This window comes from Mus caroli, chromosome 10 (genome assembly GCF_900094665.2).
Source record: "Mus caroli chromosome 10, CAROLI_EIJ_v1.1, whole genome shotgun sequence".
Taxonomy (NCBI): Eukaryota; Metazoa; Chordata; class Mammalia; order Rodentia; family Muridae; genus Mus; species Mus caroli.
The window spans coordinates 14346889-14365626 of record NC_034579.1 but is presented as its reverse complement, the minus strand read 5'-3'; the positions used below and the strand labels follow the sequence as shown (position 1 = coordinate 14365626).

At 43.4% G+C, this 18738-nt stretch overlaps 1 protein-coding gene across 4 annotated transcripts in view; it reads right to left on the bottom strand.

Moving 5' to 3' along the window:
- The window catches only part of Nhsl1 (NHS like 1), a 126463-nt gene extending 108039 nt beyond the window's left edge, over nucleotides 1–18424 (bottom strand). Inside the window, exons 1-2 of one of the 4 annotated variants that reach the window (XM_021174684.2) lie at nucleotides 18069–18103; nucleotides 17405–17508 (exon numbers count right to left, since the gene is read on the bottom strand). Coding sequence is in view for 3 of the 4 variants with exons in the window: in XM_029482924.1 (XP_029338784.1) it covers nucleotides 17405–17606 (202 nt within the window). In the remaining variant the exon portion in view is untranslated. Of the gene's footprint in view, nucleotides 1–17117; nucleotides 17385–17404 lie in introns of those variants that run through there. The other 3 variants (XM_029482924.1, XM_021174682.2, XM_029482925.1) reach the window with 3 other exon arrangements.
- Nucleotides 18425–18738: the final 314 nt, after the last annotated feature.

Below are 18738 nucleotides of genomic sequence, written 5' to 3'. Positions count from 1 at the left end.
TCCATTTATGTAATATACACACATACCTTATATATACATATACACGCACACACATGAATACACACACACACACATAAAGGCCAAATCTCACATTCCTTCATTTAGCAATAAAAGCTCCTCTAGAATTAGACTTGGTTCATTTTGCAAACTCTTTTGGACACACCTATCTTTAAGTGGCTCCTTCAGTAGGCTTGTGTCACAGACCATAGTCTCCTACCCTGGCTATCTTTGAGAACTCTGTCATCTGCTTTGCGGGGACGTAGCCCAACTCCCACTCTGGTTTCTCACCTCACTGAAGCCTGATTGGAGCAGTTCCCTCTCTGGAAAAAACTAATCCCCTCTGTGCTCCCGCTCGCCCAACTATCTGTGTCACAGCTGTGTGCCTGGGATGAGAGCAAAGCAAGGGCCTGCTCCACTGCAGCTAACTAGAACCTGATAGGTCAGGTAAACAATTACTTGTAACACAACCACATAAAATCTGAGCTACTATGATAGCTCTAGTACATCCAAAAACAAAGAGTTAATGGAAAGACACAAATCGCAGATGAGACATACATGCCCAATAGTATGTAGATTTCTATTTTTTAAATCATATTTAATGTATTTCTTAAAAATTAAATAAATGGGTATGATTTCCCCTATATATACCTATATTAAAATTCAATATGGGAGGAGCCTGGTGGCTCATACCTTTCATCCCAGCATTTGAGAGACAGAAGGAGGAGTGTTTCTGTGACTCTGAGGTCAGCCTGATCTACATAGCAAGATTCTGTTTCCAAAACAAGACAAAACTCATTATTGAGTAAGTCACTGGCACTATTACACATGAGCCACACTGTCATACCATAAACCATAAATCTGCTCAATCAAAAAAACACCCTCTTGAGGACTGGGTTGATGATGGTTAATAATTTGATTTAATTATAGAATTTTTAGGAACCACTACTTTGGCCATTCTGCATTAATTACATATTTGAAGGGTGACAGCAGTGGGACAGGAGGAAGATTATTCTTCTGGAAGTATGTATTACAAGACTATTAAAGCTGGCGTGTCCAGCGGGAGGGCGGATACCAAAAGATGTCACAGCAATGACACACTCAGATCCCACCTCTTAGGAAAGCCACAGTGGAATATATCATAGGAGAGACAAACAAAACTGCCAAAGTCTATTTTCTTTTTCTCGCAAAGTTCTGCCCTTGTCACAGTATCTATGACACACAAATCATATTGTGAACAGTCCAGGTTAAAAGACATTAAAAAAAAAAACAAACCGCACAGAACAGACACAGCATCCTGGACTCTCAGGCTCTACACCTCATCGATGCAATCTTTGAGAGACTGACTTCCAAAATACATAGGTAAGTCACAGAACAAAAATTAAGTCACTGAGGTCATGTATGTCAAGCTTTCCTCAGGCACCAAGCAACCCAAGGAGTTAAAGCTAAAGCTCCAAGAGCAGAAATCAAACCAACTCTTCATCTGAGCCATGACCATCCTGAATTGTTAGAAACCAACCCAAGTCAGCATTAGTCAAGCTCACACGGCAGTCAACCACGAGAGCCCCCCCCCCATCCGCCCCGCCCCACCCCACCCAACAGAGAGCATATCTAAGCTCTCTCTACTCACAATGAAGCAGAGAGATTGAAAACAAATGAAGATACACTAAGATACTGGTTAGCAGGGTAAACTAAACTAAATTGTCTAGACTCAAGCTGGCCTTTAGCCTCAACCCTTGGGAGGCGGAGGCAGGAGGATCTTTGTGAGTTCAAGGCCAGTCTAGTCTACAAAGCAAGTCCAGGATAGCCAGGGCTTGTTACACAGAGAAACTCTGTCTAAAAACAAACAAACAAAAAAGTATAGATTCCTGAAAATTTTTGTCTCGAGAACTAAGTATATTGTTCTAAAACTTAAGTTCCTTAAGACTTGAAAATTCAAGATAGATTTTTAAGAAAAAGGTTATATATTTGGAAAACTCAAAGCCCTATACAGATCTACAGAATTCCAGCTGGGCGTGGTTGCTCGCTCCTGTGATCTCAATAGTCAGGAGAAGACAGAAACGGGAGGGCTGTAGAAAAGGGAGACCCTGTCTCAAAAACAAATAACTAAGAAACAAAACGTACAGACTTTCTATTAAAGGGTAGCTTCTTTCTGAAAGACCCACATTGACCAACTTCTAACCTCCTTTAACCTCGGTGGCCACACTCTAAGGAAGAGCCTCACCATTTCCTTTTCGGCGGCCAAGTCTCCTGAGGAGCTGGGCAGTTTGAATCGGGGAAGTTATTTCGGGACCCATAGGATTTGAAAATGATAATGGTTTGAGGAAACCACCGCAGTTGGCCTCCTCGGGTCTTTCCCCCTGTCCTTAGGAGTTTAAAAATAGGCACGAAATGATTCTCCAAATTGGTAGGGCAATTTTAGGGGTGGAGCTCGTGCAGAAGCCCACGATGATCACAGAGTGCCCGGGTCTGCAGAGCACAGGGCATCCCACAACACAGCCCTCCATTTTTCATTTCTATTATTCTCTCCCTTCCTCCTTCCCTCCCTCTCTGGCTTAACATCAATAAAGTTAAATTCCCATCCCAGTGACTTGTACAAATCTGTTATGGGTAAAAGGCAGAGATTCACTTTTCTTCTATTTTTTTTCATGTATTTACAAATTCAACTATTAAAAAAAATCTACAACCAGTCAAGTGGAAAAAACAGTATCTGTCAAACACAGAATGCCACACAGCATGCCACAGTGCAACTCTGGCCGATCTTCTAAAGTAAGTGTCTCTAGGAATGATGGTGTAGACAAAGGCTGCGGCTGGGGGAGGGGAGGGTCTGATCCCCCACCCTTTCCTTTTTTGCAACAGAATGAATGTGGTTTTTGTCTTTGAGTGAAATAAAATTGACACTTGAGACCCTCAAGGTTGAGGCTTTTCTCCCTCTGTCTTCGCAATGCTAAGCAAGATGTGTCCCTGGCACATCTGCTTAGAAAACCTTCCTCTGGGTGACCCAGAGCAAAGACCCAACTTCCATAGCCTGCCCTGGGGAGGTCAGCAGAGGAGCCCCTCGTTTGACCTCCACAGCAGTCAGGAACATCAAAACTAAAGAAACCACAGATAGAAAAGAACATATTCTCATCTCAAACAGCATTCAAAAAGGGAGAAAGAACAAAAGGTGAGGGACCCCCCCACACACACACACACTAGTCAGACTCACCTGTCTGCTCCTCCCTCATCCTGTCAGCTCTCAGCACACTAGGAAGGTATCTCTGATAGAAGCCCGCCACATCCCAGACTTAGTTATTACACACAACTCTCTACTAAAACATCCAAATGGAGCCAAGAAAGGACAAAGGACATGGCTATTACTGCAGTCATTTCACTTCAGAAACTACTCAAGTTATTGCTCATATTAGAAAGAATTCTTTGAATTTTCATTTCATTGGAAGAAACTTTAAACCAAAACAGAGTAAATGTGTTGGGGATGAGAGATTTTCCTATCAGGAGTGAGACTCCTTGATGAATTCTCCAATATTTAGAAAACAAGAAAATTGTTATTTTTCTCGGAGCCTTAATTCTCGTGTCACAAAAATTTTAAATTCTGTTGTCAATGAATCTAAATCGCATTTAAACACTTTTGTATCGCTCCCATAATAAACCAGAGTACAAATTAAAAATTGTATTTAAGTTATTTTTTTGAAAGTCTCTTACATACAAATGGAAGTCTGGATCCATGATGGGGCTTATATCATTTCAATTAAAAGATTACGTGAGTGCTGCATATGGGATTATTAGCAGCTCACATAAGAAAAATAATGAATAGCACACAATTTCCATTTGTATTAATGAAGGTCAACTGTTATTTAAAGTTTAGAATCAAAAAGGTTCATTTGACATTGTGATGGTTTCTATATGCTCAGCCCAAGGAGTTGTATGCTTAGAAGGTGTGGCCATGTTCAAGTAGGTGTGTCACTGTCGGTGTGGACTTTAGGACCCTCATCCTAGCTGCCTGGAAGTCAGTATTCTGCTAGCAGCCTTCAGATAAAGATGTAGAACTCTCAGCTCCTCCTGCACCATGCACACCTGGACACTGCCATGCTCCTGCCTTGATAATGGACTGAATCTCTGAACCTGTAAGCCAGCCCCAATTAAATGTTGTCCTTATAAGAGTTGTCTTGATCATGGTGCCTGTTCACAGCAGTAAAACCCTCAGTAAGACAGAAGTGTACCTGTCAATAACAGAGAGTTCTCTTTCTTCACCATTTTAGTTTTTATAAAATCAAATGATGTGAATTAAGATATGAAATAGTAATAATTTTGGCTAGCCATAGTGGCACTCCCCTGTAATCCCAGCACTTGGGAAGTAGAGACAGGATGATCACGAGTTTAAACACTCCACAGACTATATACTGAGTGATGGTATTAAAACACTAGGAAGGAGCTGGAAGGGAGAAAGAAGGGGAAGGAAATTTGGGGGAGAAATTTCAAATAAATGAATATACTTATATATCTGACTCAATACCAGATGGAGAGAAGCAAAAGTGGGTGAAAGAGGGAAAGAAAAACTCAGTGTTGTTGGGGGAAAGTTGTTAACGGTGAGGCCAAAGCTTAAGCTAAATTATGCACAGGATGGTGATCCAACCTAGTAACACTGAGGGGTTACAGAGTGTTTAAACTTCCATGTTTTATCAAAAAGAACTGGGATGGCCACAGACAGCGATAGGAGCATACAGTGATGCAAGCATGCTCACTGGACAATGAGAGCAAGATGCCAGAATTACACTGCCCTCTGGCCAGGGTACTCAGAAGGTGGCGTGCGATCTATCTTATTAATCTCCAGGTCAATACAGCTGGGATCAAATGGACTGCCCAGACCCTGCCCACAAGGTTACAAATTAGAAACACCAAAGCACACAGCATGGTGAGCCAAATACAGATTTTATTATTAAGGGACACAGCAGTGGTGATTCCGTTCCTGTCAAAATAAAGATATTCACAAATCTCGGTGCTCATAGGGACTATGCCAGACGACGACTCACGATGACTGTTCACAGACACACCAGTGAGTTTAAATAAATAATAAATAAATAAACAAATAAATAAGTAAATAAACTGCATCCCTGGACTGCACTGAGTTGTTGCCGGATCATGCAAAGAAGGTGGGACTAAACCACAAGGAGTAGATTCGGATCCCTTCTGTATCATTTCTGTCATTTCTGCCCTGCTGGCAGCAAATCAGTCACTTAATCTTCCAGGACCTGCCTGCCGGCTGCCTGCAAACCAGTCATTTAACCTTCCAGGACCCGCCTTCTCACCTTAGAAGGAGATAATGCCTCCTGTCCTACCCATTTTACAGGACGGCCATCACAGTGAAATGAGATCATGTGTGTGGGCACTGTGTAAACTCTGATCTGCAAACAGGCTCAAGACAAGTGTAATGCAGAGCCAAACACTTCAAACCATGTTAGCTTTCCACAAGGCAAAATCCCTTTCTTCCTGATTTGAAATAATGATCATAGAAATCCCAAAAAGTTAAAAAAAAAAAAAAAAAAAAGTGTTTTCCCTCTGATGCAGCCAGTATAACATTTTACCATACTTGAGGTTGCTAAGAAAACACTGCTTCTCTAGTTAATGGGCTCTTCACTACAAACACGCTAGAGTCTAACAATTCAGAGGTAAACTTAAGTGCTAGGGAGATGGCTCAGTGAGTAACATGCCTACCATACAATCACGGGGAACTGTGTTGCATCCCCAGTGCACATATAAAAAGCTTGTGTTGCAGTTCTATAACCACAGCACTGACCTGGGCGGGGTGCAGAGTGCTTTATGGAGACAGAAGATCTCTGGAGCTCTCTGGCCAGCCATTCTATCTCAATTGATAAGTTCCAGATTTGATGACAGACACGGTCTCAAACGGCAAGGTGGAGTGCAACACAGGCAGCCACTCAACAGTGACCTCTGGCTTCTGCATGCACACACACATACATGCACACATGTGAACTCAGAGTAAATTTATACATACCCACACAAAGGCAAAATAAATTTAAGTGAATAAAATGTCTCTACTAATTTTTCTCCTTCTATGGGGATGGAAAATAAGCGTAATGAATAAGGTAGGCAGACACTGGCCAGACGTTGCTAGTCACAGATTTCCCCTGGGGTCAGCCAGCAGGTGCAAGGAATCAGCCCACACGATTAGCATCCACTTCAGTGTCACCGGATGTCACGCTGAGGCAGGCAGGGAGGCTCACACTGGAAATTGCTAGGCACTGCTGCCATTTTTCAAGGGCTGCTTCTTACACTTGGTCCTGAGCTTGTGGCACGGAGGAAAACCCAGAAAAGGAAATTCAGCCGTCGGGGAAATGTTTCAGGGCCACACGGTGTTTTTCTCAAGTGCAGCCCTAACACATGCTGAATATCAAGGTGCCTGAGGTTTTCCAGGCCTTTCTACACTGTGGAAAGAAGTGACGCTGACTGAAAGTATCATTTCAACGACTCCATGCTGTGATCTAACAGGGAATAAATAATACAGCTAACTAGGTCAGGACTAACAGTCTCAATAAGAGGGAATAAGTAAAAACTAGGGGTGTCCCAGGCAGACATGCAGGGCAGGCAATTCGTTTCCCAGAGTTTTCATGTGTGCACACAGCTCAACCACATCTGGCCTAGGAAGCAAGGAGAAGAATATTTATTACCCAGAGTCAAGCTAACGTTGTGATGTCTCTCATGGGAAGACAACTGCAATCAACATTTTGGTGACTGAAAGCCAAACACTCACACCATGGCTCCACTGGAAAAGATTCCTCCCTCTTCTAAAATGAGCCTTGCTTTCTGGGGCAGTGGGATTAATTTTCAGAACTTACTTTTCAGAAACTAGTAAAAAATATTTCTAATCATACTTCTGTCCGGTGTATTGGTGGTTGAAGTAAGAATATGAGCATCCATGATTCTCAAGTAAGTGATGTGAGCCCTGCTTGGTCACAGTCATTTAAAGCAATTCATGTCTCAGACACTGGGATGTGACCAAGGTCACATGAGTCAAAGGAACATGTGGAGGGAGGGGGGATATTCTCACTCCAGCCTCACAATGAAAGAACTGGTACACAAAACAATACACACCATCTCAAAATCCTCTTATAAGGCAGCCAGACATAGAATCCTAAGGTCAGGCAACATTCAGGCAAACACACTAAGGAAGCTAAAAAAGAAGAAAAAAAAAATCATTTCAAACATCTTTTTATTCTCAGAATTGAGTGTGTTGATTAAGCAATAAAATGACCGTAAAGTTGACATCAAATCTCTTTCTCAGGGAGATATGAGAGCACTCTCTGTATTTTCTTTTGCTGAGGGAAAAAAATTATGTAAATAAGAATCCAACAGGCAAGGTGATCACAGCAACCAGAGCAAGCAACGGCCACAAGCAGCCATGAAGGTAACCTTGCCGACTGTAGTTAGCATGCTTTGTAAAAGAATCTCTGACCAATCGACACTAAAGCAACACTCGCCTGGGCACAAGGAAGACTTGGAAGACGTTCAGCTTGTCTCAGAATGCACCCCAGGAACACTGGAAACCCAGTTTCTGCCTGAGCTGATGAGTGTCTGGTTACAAAGTGACAGCAAGCCTGGGGTGGGGTGGGGGATCAGAGGACAAAAATCAAAGGATACAGTTTACTGAAACCTCAGCTGCCCCGATGTGTGTGTGTGTGGGGGGGTGGTATTGCTTTAAGCTGTCCCCCAAGAAGGACAAGAAGACATGGAACTCACCCTTGCTGACTTCCTTCCACAGCTAGAGTTCTTTAAGGAGTGACCAGCTGAACTCTTATCCTCTGTCCACATTGTTTTCAACCACATAGAGAAATGTGGAGCTGTGTCTTAAGACACCTGAGACACACAACTTGTCACCCTGGAAATCTGACCAAGTCATCAGAGAAAAGCACTCCTGTACAGGAGAAAACCCAGCAAAGAGGACTCTGGTCTCCACTCTCTGATTGCCTATTCCTTCTACTTTATTGCCGTCTTTCTTCCCTTATCCTCCACTCATTATAGCTCTCAGGGTGCTCTTTTTCCAGAAGTAAGAATGCAGGAAAATGGCAAGGTTGAATACCACCTACTGTGTGACTGCGAAGGAAAATCCAAGACATGTGGCACTCACTCCATGTGACCTCTAATTTAAGCCATTCCCACACTGGATCTGGAAGAGGCTTGCTACTGGTATGGCTTTCTCAGAAAACTGATTTACTATATCTAGTAAGCAACAGAAACTCTAAAACACAAGTCCCCACTATGTGTATTCATGGAAGATGGGATAAAATGTTCACAGGAACTTGAAGGATTATTCTGGAAAGTGGAACAGCTGACATAAGAAGTGCCAACTGGGAAAACAAGTTAACAAATTCCTATTAGGGAAGACAGCTTTCAACTGGATCTCACTGCTTAACTGGAAAGACATTCTCACCACTCAGCAGTCAGGTTTGAATACTGAAAGTGTGATAATGAAGCAAGATCAATGGGTTTTAGCAATATCCAGACAACTGTTGACTTAATATCCATTATAACTAGTCAGTAGTCAGATAGCCATGAATTGACCAGGATTGTCCTGACAACGCTGAATTTGATGGCACAGAGATGTGTGGTGTGGAATGTCCAAGTCTGATCAGAGACATCACGCTGTCGCTATCTCCAGACTCACACAAGGCATATGCATGTACAATAAGCAATATGGGAGTTGGTTATTAAAACATTCCCCATCCCAACCATTAAGACAGTGATCACCACAAATGACACCGTTAATTGGAAAGAGTCAAAATCTAATGTAACAATCACCTGCCTTTCACATGGCTAAAACAAATTTAACAGTAGCTTTTAAAACCTCAGGTGTCAGTACTCCTGGAACATGTCGCTATAAACTCATGAGGTCGCCTAATAAAGACAGCCTAGCTAGGTAATCTGTAACTCCATAAATGTTTTCCTTGTGTGACTATATAATAATTTCAATATGTGCTTTGTCTCCTCTCATGACTACAGCCCCTAGATGGCCTGGTTCTAATCCTCTGTGCTCTGCTCCATTTAGCCCACCACGCCGCCAAGGTCTACGTTCTGTGCACTGACTTACAAAGTAAGGGTAAGGCACAGAGGAGACTTCAAAGAGCTGCAAATCCAGGAGAGATAGGAAGTATGTCCCCCCAAACCAGAAAGTACTGAGTTCATGACCCCAAAATGGCCCAGGGATTGCCAAGGTCACTTCTCTGAAAAATTATGCGAGGGTTCCTGTCTTATTACAGGGAAATTGCATGACCAGTTCCATTCTAATACTCTCACCCTATCCCGATTATCAAATCAACTGCTACTTTTATTGGCCATTTATGATACCTAGAAAATATCTATTAATTAAGTTAATTCATGTACATGTTATTAACAGTGTTTAGCCCTGATAAGCATTCACCAAATACCAGCTAATGTTAATAACTGGGGTTGAGCTGAGTGATTCAGACATGGCTTTCAATGTTAACCTTTGCTTATCTCAGAATCTGACAAAAGTAATAATGCATGGGTTCTTAGGAGGGCTACATAGACTCAGTCATAGCTTACACCTCATTATACAACTGCTCCAAAGATACTTGCTTCTACACTGAAACTTTGTACTACATGCTACCTTAATAAAAAAAAGAAAGTATGTTCTGACTCACTTAGCTGTTGATAGTGAAGAGATTACAACCCAACAGCCAGTACCATTACACCCAGCCACATCCAGTCTCTAAGGCAGTGATCCTCGACCTGCAGGAGGCAACAGGGAGGTCAAATCACCCTTTTACTGGGTCATGTATCAGACAGCCTGCATATCAGATGTTTAGATTACAATTCATAATAGTGGCAAAATGACAATTATAAAGTGTCAACATAATAATTTCATGGTTGGGGGTCACTACAATGTGAGGAATTGTATTAAAAGGTTGAAGCATTACATTAGGAAGGTCGAGAATCACTACTCTAAGGTAATACACATTTTCATTCAAAATACTCTATCTGCCAGTGATCATGAGTGGACAGTACACCATCCATCATAAATTACAGAAACAGCAGGTAATAGGAGCAAATGTCCACATTTTAAATAGACACCGACATCATTCACTCATTCACTCCTTCACGCAAAATACATCAGGCTAGGGAAGACGTTGCTTAGCGAGCTGGCGCACAGCTCTCCTGATTGGGAGGTGAAATTTTACTTGGAGGAGATGGATAACATTGAACAGAAACACATAAGATGTATAACATATTAGTTGGCGGTGAATGCTTTGGAGGGGGGAGGGGGTGGTGATACAAAGGTCAGGAAGAGAGGCCATTGTGACCATCTAGCATACAGTCACTGAGTCAACTGCTGACTGAAGACCGCAGAGGTGACAGAGAAGCAGCAGCAGGTGCAAAGCTGCTCTAGGAAAGCAGAGGCCAAGGGCCTCCACAAGAAGCGTAGTACCCTGGGAGGAGGGGAGGACATGGCCATTGAAGTGCCTGAGACAGAAACCTACTGAGGGGTTCCAAGGAGAGACTCGCATTTGCATTGTTCAGGATCACGGATGCTGTCTGTGTTAGAATCACCCCCGGCCTTCACGGTGAAAGCAAGGCAAGTGGTTGAGAGAAGTCCATCTAACACCGCACCACAGCCTCTCCTTAGCAGACGGCCATCACTCTCTCGTTGTAACTCAGCGCTGCTCCCTAAACTTTACTCAACAGTCAAAATAATCAGATGTTTCTACAGCGTGTCTGATGAAGGCTCACCCTGAGAGCAGCAACAGCCAGTGGCGGGCTGCCACCAATTTGATGTTCCCACAGAGTGAACCTTGTCTTCTGCTACACCCTGAGCTCAGACGCCAAGCACAGAGCTACTCTAACCTACTGGTTCTTTAGCCAAATTCACAAGCATGCAGTTGCCTGGCCTGTGCAAACAGCACCGTCAAAGACTGCAAATAGGTCCTGTTCCCCTATCCTGCTGTAGTTTACTAAACACCCAGCCTTGGCGGGAGGAGGGATAGGTTTCTGTCCTAAAAGACTTGGCTGTCAAGTTCAAGAGTCAGACTAAAGCAAGCAAGTATAAAACAGACAATTACAGGGGATGAGGAAGGCAGAGAAGTAACAGAGAAGGGAGTGATCAGCCCAGCCTCTAACAGTGAATTTGGAAGGTTATATAGGAAATTAACAGGCACAGGAGGTACCTGCAGCCTTCTGGGAACAGGAAGAGGAAGGAATGCAGTATGACTCCTGGATCTGTGACAGAGCAGTAAGTTTACACACACACACACACCCATCCATCACAATGTAAGACTTAAGGCACCGACAGGTCAGAGCACATAACACTGTGCTGTGTTAAGGGATGGAGCCTCCTTCTGTAGACAGTGGTGAGCCCTGAAGACTAACTGAGTAAATATGCCTCTTAGAAAAATCACTCTGGAAGAAATGTAGACTAAAGGATGACTTAAAATGGAAGAAGAACAGAGAGAACCAGTGAGGAAAGAAGCCCAGAGAAGAGCAGCTGTACAGCCTGATCTACACAGTGCATTTCAGCACTGCTGGGGCCACACAGTGAGACCCTGTCTCAAAAATACAAAACAAAAAGGAACAACAGCAAACCTTTAACTTGATGGAATATTATAGTTTAAGAAAACCCTTAAAATTACAGAAACAATATTGAATACTTGAAAACGCATAGCTGGTTTTGCAAAATTTATATGCCTAAGTATAGGGGAACGCAGGGGCCAAGAAGCGGGGGTGGGGTGGGGTGGGGTGGGGGGATGGGGGGCTTTTGGGACAGCACTGGAAATGTAAATGAAGAAAATACCTAATTTTTAAAAAAAGGAAAAAAATGCATAGCATTCTCAAAATTATAATAAATAAATAAATAAATAAATAAATAAATAATCAAAAGCTGGGTTTGGAGTGTACACATATAATGCCAGCACTTGGGAGGCAGGTGAATCTCTGTGAATTCAAGGCCAGTTTGGTCTACATAGCAAGTTCCAAGCTAACCAGGGCTACATAATGGGAATCAGTCTCAACAAATAAATAAACAAAACAAAACAAAAAATACAGTTCTAAAAATCTTTCATCATCTAGTGAAGATATTTCAGCAACGGAAAAAAACAAAACTGACTCACTTGCAAGCTGAGGCACTCTTGGGGAGCCCTCACCTCACTAGTAAGATGCCTTACGCCACTTAAGGAAGTGTCTAATCTTCAAACTAGCCACAAACTTTTTCAAGTTAAAAAGGGAGGATATTGGATCAAACATCATTTCAATAAAAACTCCACAATTGAATTACCAAACAAGGGTCATTTTTACAATAAAACAAGGTGCAGAGGCAACTGAGACTGCCATTCTAAAAGGAAAAAGAGACAATCAAAGGGCAATAAAGGGTAGTCTCAGCGGAACCGATACAATATTACGCGACACTGTCTCTTTCACAGAATGTCAACTTCCATAGGAATTTAAGAAGGAAAACAAGCTGGCAGACACGGAGAGCATTTGTCATAGTGCATTTGTTAAGATAAAATCCATTTAACCACTTTCCTGATAGAGTAACCCTCAGAATAAATAAAGTGTTTAGTTTGAAGCGCCAAATTGGAATGTTACTTTAACAATACTTACCGACGCCTTTGAGCCTTTCTTTTTTTTTTTTTTTTTTTCTCGAGACAGGGTTTCTCTGTGTAGCCCTGGCTGTCCTGGAACTCACTTTGTAGACCAGGCTGGCCTCGAACTCAGAAATCCGCCTGCCTCTGCCTCCCGAGTGCTGGGATTAAAGGTGTGCGCCACCACACCCAGCTCTTTGAGCCTTTCTTAACATCAGTGCTGTTCCTGAGCCTCGGATTTTTAAATGTGCTTTACTATTAGAATAATAGAACGCTGTTGCTAATATGAAAACAAGAATCTGAACCTGCTGCGTTAGGTCTTGGGAAACGGTTTTTCCCCATTATGACATCTCGTCATTAGTAACCCAACTGTGCGCAGTGGGCCTGGATTCTGCTACTCTCTTATAAAGAGGGATACTGGGATAAATGAAAATACAGCTCCTACATGCAAAAACTTATTATCTAGTATACCAATTGTTCATTATCTCTGGTGTCCACAAAGGCTGCCCTCTGGGGTTTTGTTTTTGGGGGGGGCGAGGAAGGGGAGGGTTAGGAGGGAGGGCTGGGAGGTGGGAAGGGGGAGGTAGGGCAAGAGGTGCTAGAGATTGAATCCAGGGCCTCACTCCGAGGACAGAGTCTACAAGAAGCTGCATCTGTAACCCCATATTTGAAATTACAAGCACTGAAATACAGACAGGTCAGATTGGATAATGTTACTAAGTTCAGATGATGGTAAAATCTACATGGAAAGAATAAAAAAAAAAAGGTTGTTTAAAACAAGGCTGTGCATGCCAGTTCACCTCCCTATTTGTAGACCTGTCAGTTCTAGAACCATCAATCACGCTTCCCCCATCCAAGGGAGAGTTGGGGTGAAACAAAACAAGCCTTGGGCAATGAGAGGCCACCACTCACTCACGTGAGTTGCCACTACCTCACCTCACTTGACTTTCCTTCAGTGAGCAGGAAAGGGAAGCAGAGTGGAGGTGGGTCACTAGCTTTCCCTGAGAGCCTTCCAGGGCTCCGTGAAGAACCACTCACACAACACCGGTTAACTCCATGCTTACAGCGAGGAGACACAGAAAACATGAAAAGGTTACTTCAGACAAAGTTCCTTTTCTGGGCCTTCTCTGAGCTAGTCACATTGTACTTTCCCACAGTTAGTGTTTTTAACCGCCCCTCAGTCGCCTTCGGTGCTTTTCCGTGGAAGCAGAGTCACCAAGGCTGCAGTGCGGGGTCTATGCATCTTCATGTCCTCTACCCAGAAGGCAGTAAGCAAGGCTCCTCCCATGAGCCTTCTTCCCATCACAGCAACATAGCTACCCAGACGCCTGCTGTGCAGCTACAGTCTCACTTTCTCTCACTCAGGTATCTAATGATACTGCTTGCTCCTGATTCACTGACTAGAGCTTTCACATTCTGGTTTTTATGATTAAGTTGAAGCCTGGTACGCTGAAGTGGGTCACATCCCAGCAAGAACAAAAGAACTGACGTCTATGCTAACCACTCACTCTTACTCCCCCAAGCACAAATGTCAGGACCAGAGAGGCTTTTGCAATCCATAGGTACTGTGACAAAATAAGACTAATAAGACTAGTGGTGATTGCTTTGAACCTATTTATATGAATCCTTCTTAGCTTCTCTTTTTTCAAAAATATATATATATACATATACATATGTATGTATGTGTGTGTATATATATATATATATATATATATATATATGGAAAGGAGAGATATTCATTTGAGTTCAGAAAGCCCTAAAGTCCCAGGACAGTGTCAGATCCCCTGCAGCTATAGTTACAGGCAGCTGTGAGGCACCTGACCTAGGTCATGGGAATGGAATTCAGGTTCTCTGCAAGAGCAGTAGGGATTCTTAACCTCTGAGCCCTTCCTTCAGGCAACTTTTTAAAGATCATGTGGTAGAAAGATACCTACTGGTCACTTCTAATCTCACAAATAGAGTCTTCCAAGAAATCTTAAACTATTATTTTTTTTATCTTAGTTTCTGGAGTGTAAGTAACAAAGTCAAAGGCTATGCCGTTTTGCTTACAGTGATATATATCTTCAAAAGTAGCCATGCAAAGCCAAGCATGGTGACGCATGTCTTTAATCCTAACACTCAGGAGGCAAAGGCAGATTTCTGTGAGTTCAAGGCCATGCTGGTCTACATAATGAGTTCCAGGACAGCAAGGGCTATGTAGAGACACTCTGTCTCAAGAAATAAGTAAATAAATATCCTCCCCCCCACACCATCCCCAAAGTAACCTTGTAAAAACTTGTATTGTGGCGGTTACTGACCAGCCTAGAGATACAAGTAAAAGGGCCTTCTACTTTGCAAAATGAATGGATGTGTTATTCAACTTCCTATCCACCAAGGATCCAGTGAGTTGGCTAGGCTTCGTAAGAAGTGTTACCTGGTAACAATGGGCAACAGTTACAGCCAGTCTACCCTTGAAGCAGCTGGGAACTAGCATAAAGAAGGACCTGCAGAGCCAGGCTCCCCAGTCCCTGCAGGGCACAAGCAAGGTTGACTTTCCTAGTGGCCACTGGCCCATCTCCATCCGTCAGGGCTGAAGGCACAGAGGGAAGAGGAAAGGACAACAGCGTTTCAAAAACATCTATCAATCAAAAGTCTATTCATGTTCTGAGAGTTAGAGATGGAAGTCACCTCACACTCCCATCATACCAGTAAGTCTTAGGTGCTTTTTTATCTGTGACCCTACCTTAATGGTCACCCACCGCAGTGGCTGCTAATTCAAGTACTACAGATTCAGCTTCTTTGCTATTCATCAGAATAAAAACCCGAACCTTGCATGATTTTCCTTAAAGATGGCTCCTCTTTTGATCTACTAGCATAAACAAATGTCACATCTACATTTCTCCAGAGGAAAGGCTTATGATGAATAAAGACCAACTGTTAGAGCATGCCCCTAGGACAGTCTGTCAAGGATGCGAGCCAACTTGTCTTCTGTAGGCTAAACATGGAAACAATGCAATTCTGTGATTTGTAATATACAGGCAGCTTTTTACGGATTTCCCCTAACTCCATATGTCAAAATGATAATATTTACTCTGGGGCAATTATTTCTAAGAACCTATAAATGTACACGCTGTAGTAAGCCCCCATTTAGATACAGGAGGCTACAGTGCCCTATTACATGAAGGGATAAAAGGCACGCATTTTAAATAAACAAATCCTGCCTTCCTTTAGAACTTGCCCTTCCCTCCACAATGACTTCTTTATTTTCTACAAGTCAAGTATACACTACTTGCTTCACTTTCCAACTAAACCTAAGGCATGCAAATTCAGTCTCTCTCTTTAATGTTAACTTACATGAACCATGGACAGTGAAAGTCCTAAAGAAAGCCACATGGTCACACGTAGACACTCTCCAACAGAAACCTGATAGCACTTGGTTTGAAGCAAAGTACGTTCTGAGAAGCAACTTCTGGCAAAGGCTAAAGGGAGTCAAGAGTGTATCCCCTTGTAACCACAACACCATGGTGTCCACCCTACAGACTTGCCTGGTTCAAACATAACCAAAACCACAGCTTATTCCTGATTTAGAAAAGTAGTTCCCAGATGTGAACTACCCAGCTTCATCCAGAAAGCAAATGCCTATTTTGATACTGGCAATTACACAGTGTGAACTCAAAGCCAGGTTTCAAAGCTCAGCATGAGTAGACCACTGGTAACCAACCAACTCCTTGATACAATAAATAACTGGCATCTTCAAAAAATATTAACCAGCCCTTCCTCTGCCAGTTCAACAGACAAACACAATCCAGTTAACGTCCATTGTCCTTGGAAAAGAGCTGTGTTTGAAGCCTCAGAGTGCACACAGTGACCGTGTACCCAGAGCATGCAGGTTAGTTAATTCTCACATTTCTGCAGTTTGGGTTCCCAAAAGAGAGGGAAGAAAGAATAGGTCCCTGAGATGTTCTAGCAAGGTTTCTCTTGGCAAAGGGAGAACACAGTAAACAAGTCACACACAGTCCTGGCAGTGTCTGGCCTAGGCTCCTTTGTAACACACTGGAGTGCTTCCCTGCTGAACTCTGGACAACATCCAATGAAGAAACCATTTCAGAGCTAAACGGTTCAGTCCCTACAACAGACACCCTAATAGGCAGACGTTAGAAATTCTATATAGAAAATAGGGAGTGTTATAAAAGCCTAGGATGTACCCATGTCCTCCAGCAGGACTATAGTCTTCCTCATCTTCCAGGGGGTCTAACGTGCTAATCCTGAGAACAGACACCAGCGACTAGGAACTTGACAGAAATCCAAAACTCTTTTGGCCAAGGTAAACCCCTTGTGTCCATTTTCCTCCGTGTCACACTCAACGCCTGTCTAAGTCACACATTCACCGAGCTCATTCATCTTCTCAGAAGAGCGCTGCAAAAAGACCATCCACAAACCCTCAAGCTTTTTCAGAGCACTTACTGGAAAGAGCTCATGACTTGGCCCAGACCAGATGATTCCATCTGGGGTGACAGCGTCTTACTGACTTACCCAAGTCACAGGCGAGCATGGGCTGGGGAAGAGGGGAGAGCACCTGCCTGCCGCAAACAACAACTATTTAACCTTCTGGGAAGGCTACACGGTCTCAAGCTGGATCTTGGCGGAGCAGTTTTTATTTCAGACGTGTAAACAAATGAATGGTACTTAGTTCCAGCACAAAAAACAAATAAGGAACTCCTGATGGAGCAGGAGAGGACAGGAAAGCACTGGCAGGAACAAAGAATTCTACAGAGCAAACTTTTAAAAAGATGTTTAAATTAAGAATAAAATCAAGTCACCTTTTCTGGGCTGGGTCCTGTATATCCAGTTCTCATCATCCGCCTCCACCTGGTGCCCACAAACGGACAGCTCTCCATCACTGCGAAACAGCCTCTTTGTCTGCCTGGACAGGGAGGAGAAATGTATCCAACTCACGGCACGTGAGAGGGAGCCTGGGCTTGCCTTGATTCCGAAGGAACCTGAGGAGCCTTCCTTTTTCATCTTCTTTCACATCAAAACCCTCTAGAGACAAAGGGCAGCCCAACAAACAAAATGCTGGCTTTTTAGAATTGGCCCGGATCCTTGAAAGGGGCCTGCCCCTTCCCTCTTAACGCTGGAAGTCGGGCAGGCTTTGTGCTTCTGCGTGCCCGATTAAAAGGAAAATGAAGGATTAAAGATAATTTTAAAAAAAATATGGTTTACTCTAGACACATTGTAGCACCAATTTCTGGCGGGAGGTTCTCAGGCAAAAATAAAAAATAATAATAATAAATAGAAGTACAAGCTTTAGAAAAATAAACAGTACAGTCATTTCAGACACACTTGCCAAGACTTTGTGAAGAAGAGCCAAGGTATCCCGACTCTTGGCTGCATGGCTAGCATCCCTAAAGGTAATGCTACGCCTCTCCAGGGCATCTTTCCCTCTTAAGGCAGACAGCCAGGCTTCTGGAGCTAAGTCCTCACCCTGCAGAAAAAGATCCAGCGTCAAGCAGGCTCCTAGTTTAAAGTTCACCCACACAGGTTACTCAGGAGAAATCAAAGGGTTCGGCTCTGTTGTCCCGGCCCAGGGAAGAATCATAAACCGCCCACTTGCCCTCCTTCCCGTCTGGGAAGCGCTCCTAGCCGCAGGACTCCACAAACAATAAAACAGGCTGCGTGGCTATCCCTTGGATTACAGAGTAAGCACTCCTGCGAAAGATGATAGGCTTGCCCGACACTGAAGGCACCTCATTGGAGACAGAGAGCCCCGCCCCTCCACAGACCATACTTCAGTGGGAGCTCAAACTTCTGAACTCCTGCAAAGCAATGGAAAAGCAAGCCTGTGCAGAACGTAGACATCTCTCTGCAGATCACAAAAAAGATTTTGATTGCTGACTACTGGACCCACTTCTGAAAAAGGGTGATCACCAGAAGCCCTTTTAATGTGGTTTCTAGTCCCGAATTCCGGGGGGGGGGGGGGGGGGGGGGGGGGTGGGGACACAGATTAAGGAATGCCGCGATCAAGGATAAGGTAAGCAGTTGCACTTCACTTCCTGCTTTCAGCAAAGGTAAAATGCTGCCATGTGTGCACCTGTTTCTGCCTCCCCTTCTGCAGCCAGCAGGCAGAATAAGGGGAGGTGAGGCAGGAGGAACT